Source organism: Helicoverpa armigera, chromosome 25 (assembly GCF_030705265.1).
Source record: "Helicoverpa armigera isolate CAAS_96S chromosome 25, ASM3070526v1, whole genome shotgun sequence".
Taxonomy (NCBI): Eukaryota; Metazoa; Arthropoda; class Insecta; order Lepidoptera; family Noctuidae; genus Helicoverpa; species Helicoverpa armigera.
The window spans coordinates 6,694,491-6,717,675 of NC_087144.1; the positions used below are offsets into that span (position 1 = coordinate 6,694,491).

General features: G+C 40.8%; 1 protein-coding gene across 2 annotated transcripts; it reads right to left on the reverse strand.

The window, feature by feature from the left end:
• Positions 1-4,205: 4,205 nt before the first annotated feature.
• LOC110383067 (uncharacterized) lies at positions 4,206-20,630 on the reverse strand. 2 transcript variants are annotated; one of them, XM_064041564.1, is made up of 14 exons: positions 20,412-20,630; positions 19,838-20,033; positions 18,218-18,290; positions 17,612-17,739; positions 17,150-17,221; positions 11,318-11,401; positions 11,161-11,206; positions 10,685-10,851; positions 10,197-10,264; positions 9,500-9,635; positions 8,635-8,744; positions 5,914-6,007; positions 5,449-5,571; positions 4,206-4,314 (listed from the first exon to the last, which is right to left on the reverse strand). In XM_064041564.1, the coding sequence occupies exons 1-14, from the start codon at positions 20,559-20,561 to the stop codon at positions 4,217-4,219; spliced, it is 1,545 nt and encodes a 514-aa protein (XP_063897634.1). In that variant the 5' UTR covers positions 20,562-20,630; the 3' UTR covers positions 4,206-4,216. The 2 variants fall into 2 exon arrangements, with proteins under 2 accessions (XP_063897634.1, XP_063897635.1); XM_064041565.1 differs by having other exon boundaries at positions 5,445-5,571.
• Positions 20,631-23,185: the final 2,555 nt, after the last annotated feature.

The window sequence follows — 23,185 nt, forward strand, 5'->3', positions numbered from 1 at the left end:
CATATAAACTATTTTACCCCGCGTAGAAAATTAGATGTCAAAGTAATGATTCGTTTAAGTTTTACCGCCGAAGTTAATTGCATTTCAAAAACTAATGTATCCAAATCCAAACTAATATTATAAATGCGAAAGTAACTCTGTCTGTCTGTCTGTCTGTCTGTCTGTCTGTCTTTCTGTCTGTCTGTCTGTCTTTTCTTCACGCCTAAACTACTGAACCGATTTGTGTGAAATTTGGTACAGACATAGTTTGAAACTTGAGAAAGGACATAGGATAGTTTTTATTACAAAAAAAAAAATAAAAGTAAAATTATTCCGGACATATAGCGCCATCTATTGGTCAAATCAAAAATCTGCTGGTAGTCACTATTCCACGCGAACGAAGTTGCGGGCAAAAGCTAGTAGTTTTATAATAAGGAAAATTATTATTACATATCATTTTTATTATTAGGGAAATACAAACAAAGAAGGATTTATGCAGGTATTCACCTTCATGATATTATTGAGTTTGTCAGTGATAAAAGAATATATAGGTAGGACAGTGTTCGCAATAAAACCAGTGCAGCAAGATCACGTATTTATTTTTAATAACTTTCTTATACATTTATTTTAATTAAATATCTAAACTGTGTAAATATGTCGAGAATGCCGTTTCTTGTATACTATAATGTACGGATTGTTGATATATCTACAAGATATCTATCTTGTGCATATATCAACATTAAAGGATGATGGGCAATTTTGTATGAACCCTGGCCTGATAACCAATAAAGTTCTAATGTATATTATATTATTGCTTATACCCTACAGTTACTGAAATAAAACAGTTCATGTCAAGAATCGACCGGAAATAAGTACAGTCGGGCAGAAAAGAGTTATACTTTTTGCACCTATTTTTTTTAGTTAAAATAAAATCTATAGTAGAAAAATTCATTTTATGATGTATTTTCGTCAACTTATCACTTATTGAAATAAGCCTAGGGTACACTATCAATAAAAATCGGTCTTAACTAGGCATAATTGTTTTAATAGCAAAACGAAACATTAAAACTTTTACTTCTACCACCGTATACTATTTCCATTATTGGAGATAGCATTTCCTCGTTCTGCGGCACCAGGATAGTCGGCCCTGGGTTGTCGAATTATTAGAAAAGTAGCAACCCACCCCAGCTTCGCGCGGGAAAACGGTATTTCCTCACTATTTAACTGATGTTATTACACATACAAACCTTCCTCTTCAGTCACTCTATCTTTGAATATAATAGTATATTATACCTAACCTAACCTAAACTCCTAGCTTTGTCCACATGGATGATACAGGGGGGGTGAAATAGCCGCGAAACGCTTCGAGAAAAGGATGGTACGGCCGTGCCCGCTTGGCTCAGACTTGACTGGGGCACTGTTGTGCCCCCAGATATTAAAAAACCGTATCAAAATCCATTGCGTAGTTTGGAAGAGTTAAGCTTTCAAAGGGACATAGGGATAAAATGACTGAAAAAGCGACTTTGTTTTATACTATTTAGTGATACACAAATAGTAGATAACCAAACGGGTGGTCAGGACCGCAAGGATACATGAGGGGTTCGCTCAGTAGAATAAAGTTATTTAAGTTGTTTGTCAGCTTTCACAGAGTTCTCATCATATGGCACATCAGGCTTGTTAGCCAGGACAGTTGACAGTCATTGGTGATGATAAATTGATGCCAGCACACCTCCAATTCCACAGGATTGTATTTCAAAGCAAGATGTATTATCCTGGCCATTAGATGATGTCTGTGCAATTGGGCACACTTGCTTAACTGAACTGATTTGAAAAATCTTTCAGTGGTGGAAAAGCTACTTACGTTATTTATAATAAGAAGATAGGGTTTCTTTATATAACATACGTGCCAAAGTAATTTAATTCCATAGGCAGTCGTAGGCTTACAGGACTGATACCTTTTTTCCCCTGTGGTTAAAAATGTTCCACCCATAACAAAAATTGAAGTTAATGAATTGAAGGAACGGCGGAATACGTACACCTTACTTTGTGAATACTAACTGTTATTTTTTTTTTATGGACACATGCACCTTCTGTACACTTCCTGACTGATATTGACAATAATATAATGCACTGCTCCCAAACTAAATGTAGTGGTTAAAATCCATAGCTGTCCTACGCTATCAAGTCTCATATCTTCGTTCTCCGGTGGTTTACAATATTTTGCCCATAATAAAAAATGAAGCTTAGGATATAAGCTATCATTTGATATACAAACGGTTTTCATTGGTTATACCGGTTAGACTCACCAGAACGGCGAAATACGTACACCATACGTTGTAGATACTACCTGCTAAATATTTTTTTTTTTCAATAAAATTGGAAAATATGAACACAGACACCTTCTGTGACTCGTTCTGACAATTATTGACATTAATAATGCACTTAAACATCCGTTCCATACAAAATATGAAGTGTTTCAAGCCCGTAGGCTGTCCTATGCTATCATGTGTCATATCTTCGTTCTCCGGTGGGTTACAATGTTTTGCCCATAATAAAAAATGAAGCTTAGGGTATAAGCTATCATTTGATATATAAACGGTTTTCATTGGTTTTGCCGGTTAGACTCACCAGAACGGCGAAATACGTACACCATACGTTGTAAATACTACCTGCTAAATAATCTTTTTTTTTTCAATTTAATTGGAAAACATGGGTACAGACACCTTCTGTGACTCGTTCTGATAATTATTGACAATAATAATGCACTTAAACATCCCTCCCATACTCAATGAAGTGGTTTAAGTCCATGGGCAGTCCTATGCTATCAGGTGTTGTATCTTCGTTCTCCGTTGGTTTACAATGTTTTGCCCATAATAAAAAATGAAGCTTAGGGTATAAGCTATCATTTGATATGCGAATGGTTTTTATTGGATATACCGGCCAATTTTACCCATCATCCTTTACAATTTGTTCGATTTTGAAAAGATATGTAGGGAATAATTTTTAGTTTTGTATAAAGATAAGTAGTTTAAGTTTGTATATATGTATAGTGTGTACATTGGGAATAATTAAGTTTGTAAATATAGATTTATACATGTCTTTATATGACAATATGTAAATATGTCATATAAAGTTTCTTGTAATATTATTTTAAAGAAAATGCATACCTTATAACAACGTAAACATACATTAGAATACCAATGTTTTAAATTCATAATCCATATTGAAAGCTAATCTTATCTCAGCAAAATAAAACAATATTTATGCTAACGCAATATTAAACATCCACCTTAAAATTAAGCCAGCCTACACGAATATGGGAAATATTTCTCTTACTGGCAACACTGCTTCACAAGCGTGACACGAAACGTCACGAGGGCGCCCAGAAATACCCGCTTTCAGCCGCTAGGTGAAGGTTATTTAATGACCGACGCTGCACTATAAAAAACTTACCAATTTCTCTCTACAAAACTACTTTTTCCTTTAAAATTTACGTAGGTTCTTTATAAAGTCGTATTCGAAAATGAAACTGTTTAATGTTATTGATATAACACAGTCAGCTGTTGTTGGAGCATGCGCAACGCGGAAGATTATCTTGCCAAATTAAAATGGCATTGAGAGTTTGATCGAGGACGCGGTGTATGGTCATCTCATTTTGCGCGCTTAACCTTAGGTTTAAAATGTCAGATAGGTACTTAGATAATTAGTAGTTGGTATGATAATGCATTTTGTATGCGATATACAAATCCTACGCTTACTAGAATACTATCGTGTAATGATTAGTGAGTTGATTGAACTTGATACTACGAGGTGCGTTTCTACTAGCTAGTCGGGTAATGGTATCAATTAAAGGTATACTTTTATTCGTAAGGGGATTTGGGTCTGATTTCCGGGTTGAATAGGAATTTTACTCGAGATTGCTTACGGACGAAAACGTTTTTCTTGTTGTTATGCTAACACTACCTAAGCAGGTTCTAGATGTATGTATAGGTAGCCTTGCAACTTCATGTGCAACTAACTAGGTACCTTTATATAAAAACGTTTTTCTTTGTACTCTAAATGCTCCGAAGCCCTGTTGTAAAGCTAGGTACACTCTTCCCGAGTAACATATGCTATATTTTACGCCGGTACGAGTAGTTCTACTTAGTAGTAGCAGTAGTTCTCACTTCTCTCAGGCAATACTCGCAGCAATCTATACTAATATTATAGTCAATAAAACAAGGGTATAAAGAATCAATCATCGTGTATTGTAATGCAGCATGGCGGACACGTCAGGAGTGGTGCTCCGCGTGTGCGGGTCTTCGGGCGCCACGGCCACCGACGTCAGCTGGGCCACTGTTCAATACAAACATGCCATTTGTTTATTTACATAACTATTGATATAACTGACATCTGTCGAATGCCCCCGGGCAAGTGGGCCAACATCACCACAAAGTGGATCCCGGAGGATGGAAGGCGACCGAGAGGGAGACCAAGGAAACGCTGGAGGGAAGATTTGGACAGCTTCCTCTCGGACTGGCCTCAAGCAGCGATGGATAGAGAAAAATAGAAGGCTTTGGGGGAGGCCTTTGCCCAGCAGTGGGACTACATAGGCTATTTAAAAAAAAAACTATTTATTTTAACTACATTTCAAAATACAATAAATAAGTAGTCATCGCTATCGGGAACGATGAACATCTACATATGACAGAAAGTCGTGTTAGTTACATTATCTACTTGTAACTCAGGAATGACTGAACCATTAAGCTAAAAAGGAGAGGTAGCTTCGATCCGGGAGCTGAACATAGAATAGTCATTTTTGTCATCATTAACAAGCAGACGAAGTAGATCATTGTAAAACGATTCCTACAAGTTTCCCTAGGATTGATCTTCACTTTCTTCAGTCTGCATTCTGCCTGTTCAATTTAAGTGTCTAAACACACTATGCCGAGAATACGCGACGGAAGTTCGGCATGATTACGCCTGCAATGCTATTTGAATTACTGGCAACACATTATGCCGAAATTACGTTGCGTTATAGCGTACAGCCGAACTTCAGTCGGGCGTAAGTTCAGCGGAAATTCGGCGGCAACGTATTTTGTAGAACACACATTATACGCGACCGAAGTTGAACACAGAATAAACACACAAAATTGCGCAACTGAACTTCTGCCGCGTAAGTTCGGCACGTATGGTGTGTCATATCAGGCGATTACGTTGGAACGTAAAATCAACCGCGGAACTTCGGTCGCGTACGTTCGGCATAGTGTGTTTATAGACACTAAGGCGTCCGAAACGAAAAGTAAGTCTTGTCCTTCCTCTATCACATAATATATTGTAAACTGCTTTTATTTACAGATTTATTATGTATTTAAGAAATTCTTGAAAGCCGCGCCGCGGAGCGCGCCTGCTGTCTTTAATAACGTCAGCATAATATACAAACAAAACATACGTAAAAGAATAAAAACATGAAATTAAAAACATACCTACCTTCAATTTTGTCGTCGCCATCCTGCCACTCGTCGAGATGCGGAGTAAACACGGCCTCCTTATAGTTCCCGTAGCCATCGCACTCCACATCGGATCCTGTGCGACACCTCTCCCGAGCACAATCTATGACAAAATGGATAGATATAATCATGTTTAATACCAGCCGCGTCCTGTGAGAACTACTGCCCTTACCGGGATAAAATATAGCCTATGTTACTCGCAGAGAATGTGGCTTTCTAATGGCGAAAGAATGTTTTAAATTGGTCCAGTAGTTTTTGAGTTTATCCATTCCAAAAAAAACGGTCAAATTTTACCTCTTCATAATATAAGTATAGACTAGCTTTTGTCAGCGGTGTCACCTGTCGCATACAAATGGTTTGTCAGTTTTTAAAATGAAACTGGCAGCTGCAGTCTAACTAATAACACCTCTTTACGACGGTGGTTAAAGATTAACACCATGCATACCGCAGTTCATATTGGAGACTTCAATTCGAGGTACTTTAATGCCCAGGATAAAACTGCCATCTTCAAGCGCGCAGTAACATACGAAGCGGCGACACTGGAAAACATATACAGCTATAAATCTCAAACTACACTCTTTTGCAAAAAAAACGGGCACCTATGCGAAATCTTAGTTTTAAGGACTTTACGTGTATTTCAAATGGTTTTAATGATTGTAGTATGTTTCTAGCATCAAAAGAGTTAGCCGAGCATGCGTGAGAGTGTATTCTAAATTTGAATTTTGTACAATTGCTAAGAAATTGGTTAAACCTTGTTTTGGACTAATTGCTAGCAGAAAGTTCGTCGGTGTTTTGAAAAGTTTTTGAAGTGATTTTCAGGAAAATGATAATGCAGTTTTAATTAATGATTAATGTACTTTTTTGTTAGATCAAAACATTTTTGAAAAACTATGCGTATCTGATAAAATTTTCACCTGCTCTAAATGGGCTGTACTGATGATTGATGGCAATGTTAAGAGTTTCGGTATTTTAGTGTAAAGCGTTCTATTGTTTAGATATTGTACCCACGTGTTTTAAAATATCGCTTTTTCATAAATAAACACTATTTAGAAGAGTATCAGTACTTTTGGCTGCGACAAAACAAAATTAAAGTAGGCAGTGCCGATCACAACCCGTCTCCTATCGGACTTTGACATTTAAAAAATACCAAATTTTGTGATAAATGTTAAAATTAACCACATGAAAAATTCTGAGGAGGGTTAAAGCTATCTTAAAAGTCAAATTATTGCCTCGTTGAAGCTCTCGATAACTCCATAGGTATCGGGTTACTAAACAACGATTTAGCTGAAAGGGAGTCAAGAATTCAAACTTATTGGCCAAACGTATGTTTCTTAAGAAATGAGCAGCTAGCCAATTATTGTTATGATTTAAGCAGGAAAGTGCTGCAGATGCCAGAAAATCTCGGTGTAGGCAAGTTTATTTAATAAAATATCCGTGGGACGAAAACACGCTATTTGAAGGCTCAGACTCATAGATCTTCAGAGGTCTACGGAGTTTCCCAAGAGACGACGTTGTTTAAAAATCAGTAATTACGAGACCTTAAGACCTCGTGCTCACAGTCTATGCGCTATTTTCTGTATTTTATAGAATTTCAAGACTTTTAAAAATGTCAAAGTCCGATAGGAGACGGGTTGTGATCGGCACTGCTTACTTTAATTTTGTTTTGTCGCAGCCAAAGGTACTGATACTCTTCTAAGTAGTGTTTATTTATGAAAAAGCGATATTTTAAAACACGTGGTTACAATATCTAAACAATAGAACGCTTTACACTAAAATACCGAAACTCTTAACATTGCCATCAATCATCAGTACAGCCCATTTAGAGCAGGTGAAAATTTTATCAGATACGCATAGTTTTTCAAAAATGTTTTGATCTCACAAAAAAGTACATTAATCATTAATTAAAACTGTATTATCATTTTCCTGAAAATCACTTCAAAAACTTTTCAAAACACCGACGAACTTTCTGCCAGCAATTAGTCCAAAACAAGGTTTAACCAATTTCTTAGCAATTGTACCAAATTTAAATTTAGAATACACTCTCACGCATGCTCGGCTAACTCTTTTGATGCTAGAAACATACTACAATCATTAAAACCCTTTGAAATACACGTAAAGTCCTTAAAACTAAAATTTGCATAGGTGCCCGTTTTTTTTGCAAAAGAGTTTATATTCTAAATTTCAGCAACACTCTTACAACAATTGATTACAATATGCAATATTGACATAATGTCGTGGTGGCCTAGTGGGTAAAGAACCTACCTCTCAAGTATGAGGGCGTGGGTTCGATTCCAGGTCAGGCAAGTACCAATGCAACTTTTCTAAGTTTGTATGTAATTTATAAGTATATCTTAGACACCAATGACTGTGTTTCGGATGGCACGTTAAACTGTAGGTCCCGGCTGTCATTGAACATCCTTGGCGGTCGTTACGGGTAGTCAGAAGCCAGTAAGTCTGACACCAGTCTAACCAAGGGGTATCGGGTTGCCCGGGTAACTGGGTTGAGGAGGTCAGATAGGCAGTCGCTTCTTGTAAAGCTAAATCCGGTTAGACTGGAATCCGACCCCAACATGGTTGGGAAAAAGGCTCGAAGGATGATGATTTCTAGATCACCTAATTCCGTTAAAATATTCGGACGCATTTTAGCTAGTGGAATCGAAGTTTGCCTAAGCTGAGGGTTTGATCAAAAGAGTTAACGCGACTCTGGTATATAAAGCCCTCCAGGCCGGTTCCAAGCTTGTTCCTAGCAAAAACAAACAGGCGTTTTTGAGTGCTCTCTCATGAAGACGTTCGAAAAGTGCTGTTTTTCAGCCTACTTTAATTAAATTCTTATTGATTTTGAGTTTAGAAGGAACAGACGTAGATTATAATCAACTAGCGACCCGCCCCGGCTTCGCACAGGATAATAGTATTTCCCCACTATTTAATGTATGTTATTATACATATAAACCTTCCTCTTTAATCACTCTATCTATTGAAAAAAACCGCATCAAAATCTGTTGCGTAGCTTTGAAGATTTAAGCGTACAAAGGCACAGAAAAAGCGACTTTGTTTTATACTATGTAGTGACAAAGACAAAGACAATACAGCTTAAGCGGCAGGGGTCATATAATGATTTTCCACCTCGAAAGGCTGTAGTTTTTCAAGGAAGAAGATATGTTGATACCTGCACAGGGGCATATAGCCACAAGGGAGTGCACTGCGGTGCATTGTAATGCAAGTGACCGTCCGGACCAAACTTCTTCTTGAAGTACTTCAGCTCTCGCTTGCAAGGCTCTGTTTGGGTAAACAAATTGATTTGCGATAAATTATAATTTGATACTACGTATATTACTGTATAGTTATTGGCAAAAATCTTGAGCTCTGACCTATATCTGTGTAGAAGTGATTTATTAGCAAAGAACCAATCCCCAGTGACGGCTATGACGCGATGCGCTGCGGGCCAATCACCGCTTTAGCCCGCCCCCGCGCCTCTCTTCATACCACAAAAGGGACCCAATAAATTACTTCTGCGCAGATGTAGGTCAGAGCTCAAGATTCGTGCCGATAACTATAATTACTTATTACTGTTGTGCGTGGTTCTATATTATACTACGGTAGAGACCTTGTCCTCACCCAACCAAAGAATCCTCGTTAAGAAAACGCCAAAAAATTGCTCATAGTGGCTCATAATGTTGAAAGATTTTCATTTTCATGGTTTGATTTTCATGGTTTTGAATGAAACTCGTCATACTATCATAACGTTGGGTTAAAATGCAAATAACTGCGTATTCAAAGCATATCTTATTTCTTTATTTAAAAAGAAAGTCCTTCATTCAGGAGATGTTTTCATAACTTTTCAGTCCAAAAACTAACATATTTAATTTCGTACGTATAATTTCCAAAGCTATACTAGCTAGCTTATAACTTTGCTAACAGTGATCGTTGTAGGTTCGTTGTACGTCCACACATGACGCCGCGAACGACAAGCCGAGAACGGCTCCGCTTGTGCTTCGCTCGTGCTCGGTTCGTCTAGCGTAGACCCGCCTTACCATTCGCCATAGATTCTTGCTCATCTCTCTTGCGCCTGACGCCGACATTGGAGCGCACGGTATGTATGTCCTGGCATCGACCCTGGCGGCAGACCAGCCCGTCGTCACAGCCCGGCTCCAGGAACTCCTCTTCCACCTGAATGTGAGATATTAAGAACAGTGTGACGTAAAATGTAAGTACTTATCTATACTAATGTTATAAAGCTGAAGATTTGTTTGCTTGTTTGTTTGAACGAATCTCAAGAACTACTGGTCCGATTTGAAAAATTCTTTCAGTGTTAGGTAGCCCATTTATCGAGGAAGGTTATAGATTATATATCATCACGCTAAGACTAATAGGAGCAGAGCAGTTTTTTGTTTTATTGAGAGCTTCTGCTGCGTGTGCTGCGTGAACGGTTTTTCGCAAAAATGATGTATGACAGAATTGTTTAAAAGTTCTAAAAAAATATCCATGACAGCATATGTCTATCTCTTAGGTTTATCCCACTATAACCTTTTTTATTCTTATAAAGCTGTTTTAAAATAGCAACACATAAAATAATGATCGAGTACTGCGCGGCAAGATGTGCACAGCACATAGTAAGAACCCACATTTAAAGAAGTAATTTATCAACCTTTTTATTTTTTTATCGGTGACTTAACAACTTATTAATATAATGTAATTTGTGGTGTTTTCACAAACTAATGGAGATCTCACCTCTATCTCAACCGTATTGTTAACTTTCTGGTATGTCTTCTTGAATTCCGCACACTTTTCATTCAATTCTGTTTGATGTTAAAAAGTTATGTTTTAATTTCCATTTTATTTATCACAATCTCTACTAGCCTCATTTTCATAATCTACTCCTTTTTTTTTCAAAGAATTAGGAATCCCAAAACTTGTAATTTGAACATCTTTGGCAGTCGTCACGGGTAGTCAGAAGCTAGTAAGTCCGACAACCAGTCTTAACCGGGTAATTGTGTTTTAAGGAAGTCAGATAGGCAGTCGCTCAATTGTAATATACTGGTACTCCGCCACATTTTCAGTTAACCACAAGATAGTTGGCAAAAAGCTAGGCAGATGATGATAAGAATCACATGACTTTATACGGCCAAAACAAATTCAAACTAAAAACTAGTCATCTCTTTTCCCCATCATTTATCTTACGAGACCCCCACGAGTTAGAAAGAGACAAGCATACTCACGATGGTACACGCTGCATCTGCCGCAGCAGTTGCACTGCTCCTTATCGGGCAGAAAGCCTCCGAGCACGCAGTCCTTCTCTTTGACCAAACCTGCTCTGCACTCGTAGCCGCGGCACGAGATCGGACAGTCCTCGTTCGTAGTAGCCTCGTAGCGGAAGCTACGACGGCTACGAGAAAAAAAATTGTTCAAAGATTAAAAAAAAACTTGTTGTAAATTGTTGGTAGAGAACGCTTGAGGCGTTAAGTCTGTCTTTATAAGTAAATTGTGTAATTTTTGCGCAAAAAGTGTAAATAAATAAATGAATACCTCACAATAGACATGAATCACGGAATAAATTGGCAAAACATTGCGTAGTACCTATATAAAATAATTAATAATGTATATAAATATTAAAGTCTATAAAAGTTAAAATAATGATAGTAAGGTTGGGTATTTTTTTTGCTTGCCCAAATAATTACATGCACGTTACACTTACATATTCAGAGTTTCATTTGGTAGCTGTGGTATCGTGACGGGAACACCTGCACAAAAATATCTTAACAACGGGTTTAGTACCAAACAAAAAAATAAATAATTGGATATCCTTTAGTATAATAATTTTACACTAAAATAAAATAAACATGCGTACTAACACCTCCTCAGTATTTTATCGCATCTCAAAGCTCTGAACTCTTGCTCAGGATGACCCCAATATGGATTGCAACCGGCCCTGAAATCTGAAACGTTTTGCTAAGCATCAGACTAAGGCCATATACAGATAGAAAGCTGATAGAAGCACAATCTACCAGCGCAGTAAATTCTGTTTCATGTTGCTTCAACCATCATATACCTTTTTTTTTTTTTTTGGGAGGGGGAAATCCTCATGGACTTCCTCCGCCTGGGGAAAGGCGGAGGGGTATGCCGGACTCCTACCGGCTAAAACCCCCTTGTGTCCTCCTTGCACGTGTGCGCGGGGCCGCGGGAATCCAGATTCTTCCGCAGCCCCACACTAGTGCTGGCCCTCGCACGGGCCTCGTCTCTTGCACGGGGTAGTGAGGTGTTCGCCTACCCCGTGCATCATCTCAGGGGCACGCGCCGACACACGCGCGTGCCACCGCCTCGGGTCCACTGAGTAGGGGCGGGAACTTCCCCAAGTCCCTCGCCCTTGAACCCATTCATGGGGGGCGGAAGAGGGCGTTGTCCGCCCTTCTCCTGCGCCCGGTGCGCCTTCTGCGACCGGGGAAGGGAGTCAAAATCTCCCTCTCCCGTTCCGCAGATTCCTTCTGCGACATCACGTCCTCGCAAAAGGAAACCACCGCGTCCCACGACTCTGCACTGCCGACCATCCTCTGCACCACAGCCGGCAGCGACAGATCGTCTCCGATTTCGTTTGTGAGGACACGGCGCTGCTCCTCCCAAGCTACACACTCAGCGAGCGTGTGTTGCGCCGTGTCCTCCCCGCAATGGACGCAGTGGTGACACCGAGCGTCCGGCTCCCTGTCTAAGCGACACAGAAACTTGCCGAAGCACCCATGCCCCGACAGTACCTGCGTCACCCTGAATGACAGGGAGCCGTGCCCTCTCGAGCCAGTCGTCGAGTACTGGCCGGATCGCCTCGACGGTAGCAAGGCCGGCGGTAGGGCGCATCAGCCTTTGCCGCCATTCCGCCACTGGGACTTGACGGAGCTCCTCTCGGCGCAGCTCGATCTCCCGCTGCACCGGCATCGAGCCCCGTACCCGCTCTTCCTCGCGCCATCGGTATAATGACGCGAGTACTTTCGCCTCTAGGTCCCAGGGCGGGGATCCGGCCAGGACACAAGCCGCCTCGTAGGAAATCGTGCGGTACCCTCGGATGACTCTGACGGCCATCGCCCTCTGCGGTTTGCGCAGGATGGCGAGCGTGCCGGCCGTCATGTCCATCGCCCACACGGGGCCCCATAGGGCCATGGACCGCACGATTCCCACGTACAACCGCCTACAGGCGGCGCTCGGTCCCCAAGTTGGGAAGCAACGATGATAGCGCGCCCGCAGCGCCCATCAGCTTGGGCGTCAGCCGCCGGAAGTGAGGCCCGAATTCCCATCGGCTGTCGAGCACCAAGCCCAGGTACTTCATGGTGGGGCCGACAGCGATCCGGGCCCCGCTGACCACGATGTGTGATCCCGGCGGCGCACGTCGGGGACCATGGAACACGATGGCCTCCGACTTGTTTAGGGCCACCTCCAGGCCCAGGCGCCGGATGCGGTTCACCACCTGTGATACCGCAGCTGTGGCTATCAACGTCGCTTCCCTGTGCGAGCTCCCCCGGGCAGTGACAAGCGTGTCGTCCGCATAACACGTCATGTCGGCGCCCGGTGTGAGCTCACCCCTTAGCACCCAGTCGTAGCCGATGTTCCACAGGAGGGGTCCCAAGACCGATCCCTGCGGAACACCGCACGACATAAGGTGCCGACCGGCACCGTCACGTCCCCGAAAACTGACGCATCTGCCCTCCAGGTAGGCCCCTACTGTACGGCGGAGGTAGGGAGGAACTCGATGGTATTTGAGAGCCTCCCGAATGCAACTCCAGGGAAGGGTGTTAAATGCGTTGGAGATGTCTAAGGACACCGCCAGCACCACCCCACCCCGGGACACAGTCTCCTCCGCCAGGGCCCTCACGCGCATGATGGCGTCTATGGTGGAGCGCCCCCGACGAAAACCGAATTGGTTGTCGTTAGGGCTTTCAATACCGGTATTACGGGATCCCGTAATACCGTGATCACGGATATATTTTGGTCTTTTTTCAATACCGGTATTGACGAGCCAATACCGTGATTACGGTATTACAATCTTTTTATAATTTTAATTATTGTGGTTTGTTGTAATAAGTAGCAGGAACTTGTATTAAATAAGATAAATAACTACGTACTCGTAATATTATTCTCACACTTCACACTTGTGTATTAAGCGCCAACTTTTATCTCCAGCATACCTCCACCTTTCTTAAACAACTGGTTTCTTAATCGGTCGAGCGAGCCAAACGACTTTATTGTTTTGTTAGTCAGTAGTAAAGAGACATCTCATCACTAGGATGATACATCCTAGTGATGAGATGTCTCTTTCAACACGCAGTGTTGCCAATCTACTTGGCAACACTGCAGGGACTCCAGAACAGAGTAGATTTCAACCGAGTCAAAGGCCTTCTCATAGTCCACAAATGCTAGACACAGTTGAAGTTGAAGAACAGGACGACAACAGTCCTACTCCACGTCTCTGGAGTTCTCCCTTCAAACAGGACGGCGTTAAAAAGCTTCTGAAGCTCCCCCAGTACGGGCTTACCTCCTGCTTTTAATAGCTCTGTTGTAATGCCATCCTCGCCAGGGGCTTTTCCATTTTTCAGCTGTCTCAGAGCGATCTCGATTTCGCCACTGCTGACTTCTGGCAGGCGGTGAAATGGCGTGTTAATGTGGGTCTAGAATCCTCATTTCCGGGATCAGGTCGAGATGCATGCGATGCGTGTAACCGGACCATAGAAGTTTTTCACTTCCGAAAGGACTGCCGTCAGCCTGTGGTCAGCTTCGTCAAGTGGCTTCTTCCAAGAGATTGTACGAACACCTTTGTTTGACCCCCGATTCAGCTCAATTGCTCTTTCAATGTCAAGAGTATTGGAGCACCGGAGGTCGCGTCGTACGTGCTTGTTGATCTCTTGGTTTAGAGCCCGCTCCGCTTAGCTGACGAAGTGACAGGCGGGTTTTCACGTCGTTTCTTCATAAGCCCATATGTCTCTTCCGAAAGCTTTGATTTCTTGCCCTTACGCTGCATGATACAGAATCTCGAACCTTCCTCCCTGAGGATCCGAACCACATATTCGTGGTTCTGGTTAACGTCTGTTGTGGTTTCCACGGCGGCAAATCGGTTCTCCAAATTTGACTGGAACGTTTCATATCCTGAAATGGTTTGGAGCAGTGTTGGTCGGAGCCTGACCTTCATCAGACGGAAACGTTCGGCCTTGAAGTTGATATTCAGAGAGCTTCGGACAAGTCGGTAATCGCTACCGGTATTAAACCTATTGATCACGGAGACGTTTCTATGTGCTTCTTGTTCGTCATGATGAAGTCAATCTCATTTTTAGTCATAGTGTCAGGGCTATGATTGGACGCTTTTTGAAACTAAAGGATTGTGTTTTAAAAGTTTTAATCGATCTAAAATTAAACTCCGATTTCGAATTAGACGAATTCGATTTGACAATATTAAAAAATATTTACAACAGCCTTTCTGTAGTAAAAGTAACTGTATTAGAAATTTGTAATCGGGATCTTCTTCTTCGCGAGTCGATGGCAAATCGGGATGCCAATTTACTAAAAGCGGATATTGCGCTAAAATGTATGTTGACTAGTTAGATGGTCAAGCTAATGACTTAAGCCAAAATCTTGCAAAAGCACGGCGAAGACGCATAAAGGAGCGACGACTTTTAATATCTGGAGTATTGCAATATTTGCATGACCGACAATACCGTGATCACGTGATCACGGTATTGAAATTTTTAATACCGGTATTGATACCGGAATTGAAAAAATCCGGTATTTGAAAGCCCTAGTTGTCGTCCAGATCCGGCCCCTCTCTGCACAAGTGGCTGACGAGGCGATCGGCTATGATGCGCTCAAAGAGTTTTCCCGCCTCGTCGAGCAGCACTATGGGCCGATACGCGGACGGCGAGTCCGCGGGGCGCCCCTCCTTCCTGAGCAGCACCAGCCTCCCCTCCTTCCACACATTGGGAAACTGACCCTGCTCGAGACAAGCCGTGAAGAGCCCCCTCAGCTGGGGCTCCAGCTCCTTCAGGGCCAGGACGAGAGCTCGACCAGGAACTCCATCGGGTCCCGGCGCTGTGTTTTTAGCCCGAAGTCGCGACACGGCCGCTCTCGTCTCTGCTTGCGTCACCTCGGGGACATCGGTGCTCTCCTCTTCTGAAGAACCTGTGGCTGGGGGCGACGCCATCGCCGGGGGAACGTGTTCCGCTCTCTCAGGGAAGAGGGCCGATACCACCGCCTCTAGCAACTGGGGTTGCATACTTTGTACCAGTGGAGGCGCCCAGGGCCGTAGCTTGCCACGTACCCATCGGTAGGGGCGCCCCCACGGGTCCCGGTCTAGAGACCCCAGCAGCTCCTTCCTGGCACGCGACTTAGAGTCGCCGATGGCCAGCCACAGAGTCTCCTTGGACGCGCGGTACACCTCATACAGCGCGTCTTCTTCGACGGGATTCCTTCGACGTCGTCTCCGGTATCGTGTGTACTCGCGGCGAGCCGCAACGCACTCAACACGCAGCCGTGCGATTTCATCAGTCCACCAGTACACCTGGCGCCTTGCGGACTGTTGGCGGGCACGGGGCATGGAAGCGTCGCAGATCTGCGTCATCGCCCCGCGAAACCGCAGAGCCACCGCGTCGACGTCGATGGGGCCGTCCGTCGTCGACTCCCAAATCCAGGACTGGACTAAGGCAGCTTCCTCGAGTAGTTCCCTGTCAATGCGCTTAAGCGCCCAGCGCGGGCCGTCGCTAATCGAACCATCATATACCTAACCTAACCTTTTCCCAACTATGTTGGGGTCGACTTCCAGTCTAATCGGAGGTACGGCTTAGTACAGTGTTTTACAAGGAGCGACTGCAAATCTGACCTCCTCAACCCAGTTACCCGGGCAACCCAATACCAGATGGCAAGACTGATTGTCAGTTTTACTAGCCTCTGACTACCCGTAATGACTGTCAAAGATCTTCAAGGACACGTTGCTCCAATCTGCTTGCTTTATGTAACTGTTGCAAGAATTTTTCACAAAGCAGCTTAATCTGGAAGTTGGTAATTGATACACCCGAGCATCGGAGAGCACGTAAATGTCGGTCTTGCGCCTGATCTCTTTCCGGTGGTGTCGGATTGCCGTCCCATCGGGCTATGAGAGTGAAGATAGTGAGTGCGCCTTTGTCTGCGCGAAAGCTTGAGCACTACAAAATGTCCTGCGGTACTGGCTGATCTCCTTATATGAGAACAGCCGCCTTGGCCAACATTTTGCTAGGACGCCATTATGTTTACTACAAGGGTGGACCATCGCCGATTAAGCGCTAGTAGATCGGCGGTCGCTACCGGCTTTCTTTCTATATACGGCCTAACATCCCAGCTTGGCAAGGCTCCAAGTTAAGTTTTACTTGGGGATATTGGATCCCGTATATCTTTGACGCCATCTTTACCTTTGACCTTCTCTGTTATATGTAGGTCAGATGCGAAAGATTATTCGGTCTTTGTAGTTTTTTTTAAGGTTCCTTTTGGATAAATTCCTCTTTGTATAGTTGGATAAAATACAATGTGTTAGAGATCGGTTTTCATTATGTAAAGTTAATTATTTAATTACATTCGATTAACATAATTTTGGCAAAACTTGTACTTACTCATACAATTCATCAATAAAAACCAATGGGTACATAATTACCTAACTAATAATTGCAGAAAAAAATATTTGTTACCTATTGTTGTGGTGGGTAAAAACTCTTCAGTGTCGAAACTGTATTCATCTTCGACACAAGATTGGTCCAATTCTGAAATATGAAGTGATAGCACGGAGATAAATAAAACTATACTAGAAGTACAGAATAGAATTAACCAATACCCTCTCAGATCAAAGTACTAAAGTTTTGACTGTGCATATGAATTTGATGGATTTGATTTCTAAGAGACCTAGTAAGGGTCTCTGAAAGTCCATCTTCAAGTTTGAACTACTTGACTACAGCGGATAGCCGAAACAACCCAGTACCGGATTAACCACATAACGAGAATAGCAATTTGCTACGGGCCCCACACCTGGGTATAGGGGGGCCCTACACACCTGAATTAACCATATTTTCAATATCTTGAACTTGTGAAGCTTACACTCTACTTACTTTCTTACTCTTTTTCTTTTCTTACTTTATTTCTTCTCACTTACTTACCTCTATAAAATATGCACTCATCACAACATCGACATTGTGAGTAATCAGCTGGTACGAACATGGACCGCCATTTTCCATATTTACGGTCGCAGTAAGTTCTGTATTCTGATGGATTCACTTTACGTTCTCTAGAAAGGGAAGACAGGTGTTGTGTGTGAATTGAACGTATAACCAGATAAGCTATTGTTTATTTGAGTGGGCACTTAAGTAAAGGTAAGTATTAGTAGTAGTAAAGCAGTAGGTGCTGTGTTATTTCAGGGGGCCATCCTAGAAACGGACTTCTTTCTCAACTTTAGCACTAACGTAGACATCTACATAATTTTCATCCTGCTTAAAAGCTGCGGGTTGTTTTAGTCTTCTTGCATCCAAAAAAATGGCGTCCAAATCGATACCTCCTTTTTTAGGACTACGTTGTTGCTTTACATAGACATTATTTACATCCCTATTTGTATCCTCGCATTGGGGGTTAAAAATATTAAGTATTTTAAATCCCCTTGTCAACATCTACTACATAATTCCAGCAACTTAAATAGGTTTAAGCCAAGATGTATACTTACAAAATAAGTCCGAACAAACATGTACTTACCTAATAGAAAATTATCTTACTTGCAAGAATCCCGGAAAAGTTCACATTCCGTGTGGTTATTGAAATGAGGGCACTGCGGGCACAGCTGGTAATCTACAAGGAACAATCTTCATGTTATTAAAACTTCCCTTCTATAATATTCGCTGAAGAACTTTACATCTTAAGTACAAGAAATAAGGTTTAAAATTGATCGCGATGTGTCTTCATCGGGTTCCCGTACAGACATGTGCTGATGAATTTTAGATCTTAACTATAACGAAATAAGATTAGAATTTCTTTGCAGGTGTCTTCTTTGAGTTCCCAATCTGCTATGCGGGTTATTACTTTATGTAAAACAATGTTTTCCAAGCTTATGTAACTTGTAAATAATTGAAGTTCGTTACAAAACATGAGTTATGAATATACATAGAAATACAATGTTTTTTTTATGTAGGTACCATTTAGGTATTAAGTAATTCAAGGGTAACGCGTAAACCTAAGGGTAATAAAGCGAGAGCATGTCCGTTACCCTGCATTTTTTTTTCAGTTCCTTTTCTAAAGCGTAGGTACTTATATAAAAAATTGAAAAACTGTCTATCGTGCTTTCTCTCCATGAACCAATAAAAAAAGTATAGAAAAGTGGCTTCTTTTTACGCGGTTACGGAATCTTCTGGGACGTGGATAAAACCGTGGGTAACATCTGGTATAATAATTATAATCTGTCAAATAAAAATTAGGTAAGTATTCAGTCAAAAAGGTAAAAATACTATCAAAATCAGCGTCAGGACTATCCGTCGAAGATAATTTCCGAAAGAGCAAATTCTTTCTCGGCTTTAAACTTGTATAGCTTCTGCGGGTTTCAAGTCTTCTCTTCAAGCATGGACACTTATGCCTGTGTATGTAAGTCCGATTGCGCACTCTGAACGTTTCCGGACGAAACGAGTCACAAGAGCACAGCTCATGAAAACTACGGCGCTGAGGAATTTGTTCTGTATACAAAAGTCATTTATGAAAACAAGAAATAGGTAGGAACTTTTTTGGAGTCCTCATTAACAGTTACCTAAGCTATAAAGTTATAAAAAGAGAGACCAGTCTACGCCACTGTATTTGTCCGTACATATGTATATTGAGGAAAGAAGCAACCAAGATCAATAAGGCAGTGACTCCTTGTAGAACACTGGCATACAGCTTCATTCGGTTAGACTGGCAGCCGACCCCAATACAGTTGGGGAAAGGCTCGTGAGAAGATGAAACAACCACACAGGAGTGAGAGCTAGGCACATAGAGGACACTGGCTTGGAATAGTCTCTCTCTCCAAGCTTCTGACGCAGTTCATTACAGTTGTCGTCATACAACTTTATCGCTTTGAAGTTTGTGACTACGGGGCAGACAAACGATGTCTGACCAGAACACACAAATACAAAAGGCATCAAACAGCAAATTTTAGAGAGATTTGACTTTCGTATCAACTAGTGACGATAACTGCATGCGTGAGACATAGAAGAAGTTCAATATTTTTTTTTTTTTTTTTTTTTTTTAATTAGCCTATACTGTCCCACTGCTGGGCAAAGGCCTCCCCCAAAGCCTTCCACTTTTCTTTATCCAGAAGAAGTTCAATATACCTACCTAGTAAATACAAGGTTCTACAGAAAAATCCTTACCGATTCTAGTCCTACAAATAGGCCTAACAGTCCTTAAACTGTTGATCTGCACGACACTGCGGTCTAGAGCGCTCTGTTCACACTTGTCATAGTCAATCCCCACTTCGTTGTTCCTCACGAGGGACAGAATCTCCGTCTCCCGCCAATACTCGCTGGTATCCATGTCTTTATCTATCAGCATTATGAAAGGAAGGTACTGGAAGAAGAATAGGAAAGTGAGCCTTATTTTCTGGAGGGTAAAAGAAAATCTTGAATAGCATCAGCGTTCACATACTTTTAAAATGCGATTGGCTTTGCGTCCGTAGACTACACTCCTGTCAAGCTCGGTAAGAGGAGTATTCACGTAGAACCAAAAAAAAAACAATTGAGTTTGTTGCGTAGGCAGGCAGTTAGGAAAGGTAGGCGTTACATAACGTTTAAAAACTGTTGATTTATCAGCCTAATTTGAAGCCTTCCGAGTTTATATTTTTAGCCAAACACGACAATATGTATGGTTAGAATAAACAGGCAGTTGAGAGTGCAGTGTAAGCAGGATCTAAACTAAGCATGCATATGAAGCAGTAAATAAAGTTACCTTCAAAGTCTCTTGTGTCTTATTCTCATTGTTGACCACGTTATTGGCTTTCGTGTCCAAAGAGATAACAGGCACCATACTCTTACAAAGAACATGATTGACATTGTACAATACGAAAATATAATTAACTAACAACATTAAATATTTCATTATTATGATTTTTTATGTTTTTTCTTTATGTAAATTTGTACAAAATGCGTACATGCCTTGACAGTTCTTTGACGTTATGCAGAAGTTTGAAAGCTTTCAAGAAGAATTGTTAATGGTCAAACAGCCAGATACCTACTGTTTTGTCTGAGGAATACTCTTTTCCTCAACTTCAAGGATTGTCTATGCAGGTCTTGTCAAGTCCTGCTAATGGTGGCCACGAGACGCGGGCTTTGGTATCGGAAACTATTGAACTTTATATGTTGCTCCTGGACCCTTTTTTCCGAATTCGAATTTAGCCCTCTGCCTACAGATATGCAGATATGCATCGCTCTTGAACCACATAGGTAAAAATCCGCATGAAAATCCATGCAGCAGCTTTGGAGTTTATCCCGAACAGACAGACAGATACATGCGGCATGCAGCGAAGGATTTTCCCATAATATATAGTACCTACTTAGACTAACTAAAAAATAAAACCATAACTTCACATACAATCGTTTATTCGTCATGTAAAATACGTTATACAAAAGAGTCCATACCAACCAAGTTAGGAATTGTGTCTGCCTACTTAAGGCATACATCTATCCTTTTTAACGATTTCTGCACACACAATTAACTCTATAATTTACGGGGGTAAATACAACGTATATGTTTTAAACAAGGGTAACAATAAGGACATGTTTTTACCCTATTACCCCTTATATCTTTTGAAGAAAAATAAAGTTTTTTTTTTCAGGAAATTTATCTAGGGTGTTTTTAAGTCGTGCGTGCAGAAAATGTTAAAATAAAAAATCAAACATTCGGCATCACACAATCCAATACCGAATATTCTTCATAGTTATTTCAATTTCGATTATTTACCTTTAAATAATCAAAGAGTTACGTTAAGTCTATCTAGAGAACTAACGTGACTATTTTAACATTAAACCCTTGGTTCTCATTTTATATTTGATTATTACAAATATAAGGCCACTTGGTTTGCAATTTTATTCACTAGAAATCTGAGCAATTGGGCTTTGTTAAAACAAACTAGTTGATTTTAAAATCTAATTAAAATTCATGTGTATTTAGATTACACTAAATGAAAAGTTCTTGTTTTCAAAGTCTGACTGTAAAATATTTATCAATTTATGAAAGTTATATACTATAGTTTTTAACATTTAGTAAATAGGAACATCTAGAATTTCCTACCTCTTTCTATTTCTCATATAAATACGTAATACTGTTATGGCAGTGTATATTTAGTTCATATCGTCTAATTTGTGAAATATCAATTTAATACCAGGAATATAACTATTTACTTAGTCATCATTTAAAATTTATTTAATTTTTAGGTACAATTTAGCGAAAAACACTTCAAATTTTAAAACTACACTTTACCCTAAGTTAATTGCTAACATTTTTTTTTTATATTTAATGCTATTACTGCTACACACCACACAACATATCGCCAGATTTATTTAAACATATCTTAAGACAATATTTTGTCTGCGTATTAACACTGAAATCTGATGATACACTGTGAGGTCCATAAGCATTTAAGTATTGTCTTTAAAATGGACGGATTCAAATATGTCGTCGGGGATAGTGTAAAAAAAAACACAAAAATCCGTTTTGAGAACCTCTTCCTTTTTGAGAAGACGGTTAAAAACCGCAAACTTATTGCAGGATGAGGCGCGTAGGTATCAATACTACAAGTTAACTTGAAGTTATTTTTATTTTTTAAGTTGGAATTCTGCATGTGTACCTACATTCTTCTAAGGGTCCGTTCAGACAGACCTAATACGGATTAATACAATGCTAGTTAGGCAAATTTTCACTATCCTCGACGGTATGTTGTTACAAACTCAACTTTCAAACAAGCAACAAAATTGACTAGATATGTTAACACAGACTGGATGGAAGAAATGAGCATAAACAGAAACCGTAGCTTCTCGAGCAAATAAGTTATTATTTTTAACTTCAATAAATTAGTCTTACTTTCCGCTTTAAATTGCGTATTTTAAATAAAGAGCTCGTTAATTCGTTAGATATTACTGTATTTTTTTACCCTCAAACATATCATGACTCTACAATATTGATAGATCCTATTGGCCTGCTTTTCTCATACGAGACAGCTTTGTACGAAAACGTAAATGCTCTTCTACCAGAGATCGATTTCTGAATGTTCTTTTAGTTTGAGGGATGACAAAAAAAATACAAAGCTCACTCGAACAATATCAAGGAGTAAATAAAATTATCTCCTAAACGTTACCCCAATCATATTTAGGGTAATTGTAGAATTTACCTTTAAAGCGAAAAGTAAAACCTCTTTTCAAACATAATAAAAGGGGTTCCAACTACAAAAACTCGGTATAAAAAAGGGCAAACGTAACATACAATATAATAATAACTTCCCGACGAATAGACTCTTACGTCACAGTCTAAAATTACGAACACAATACCAATGACTCGACCACGGGGGTAACAAATAACCTAGGTGATTTTTATATGAACAAATTGAAGGGTAAGATAGAAACCCACTGGGGTAAACTGCAAACCAATAAAAAGGGATAGATTTTGTATTTTTTATAAGCGACGCTTTTCGTTTTACCATACGTACAGCTAGGAAGTGGTTCTTCATA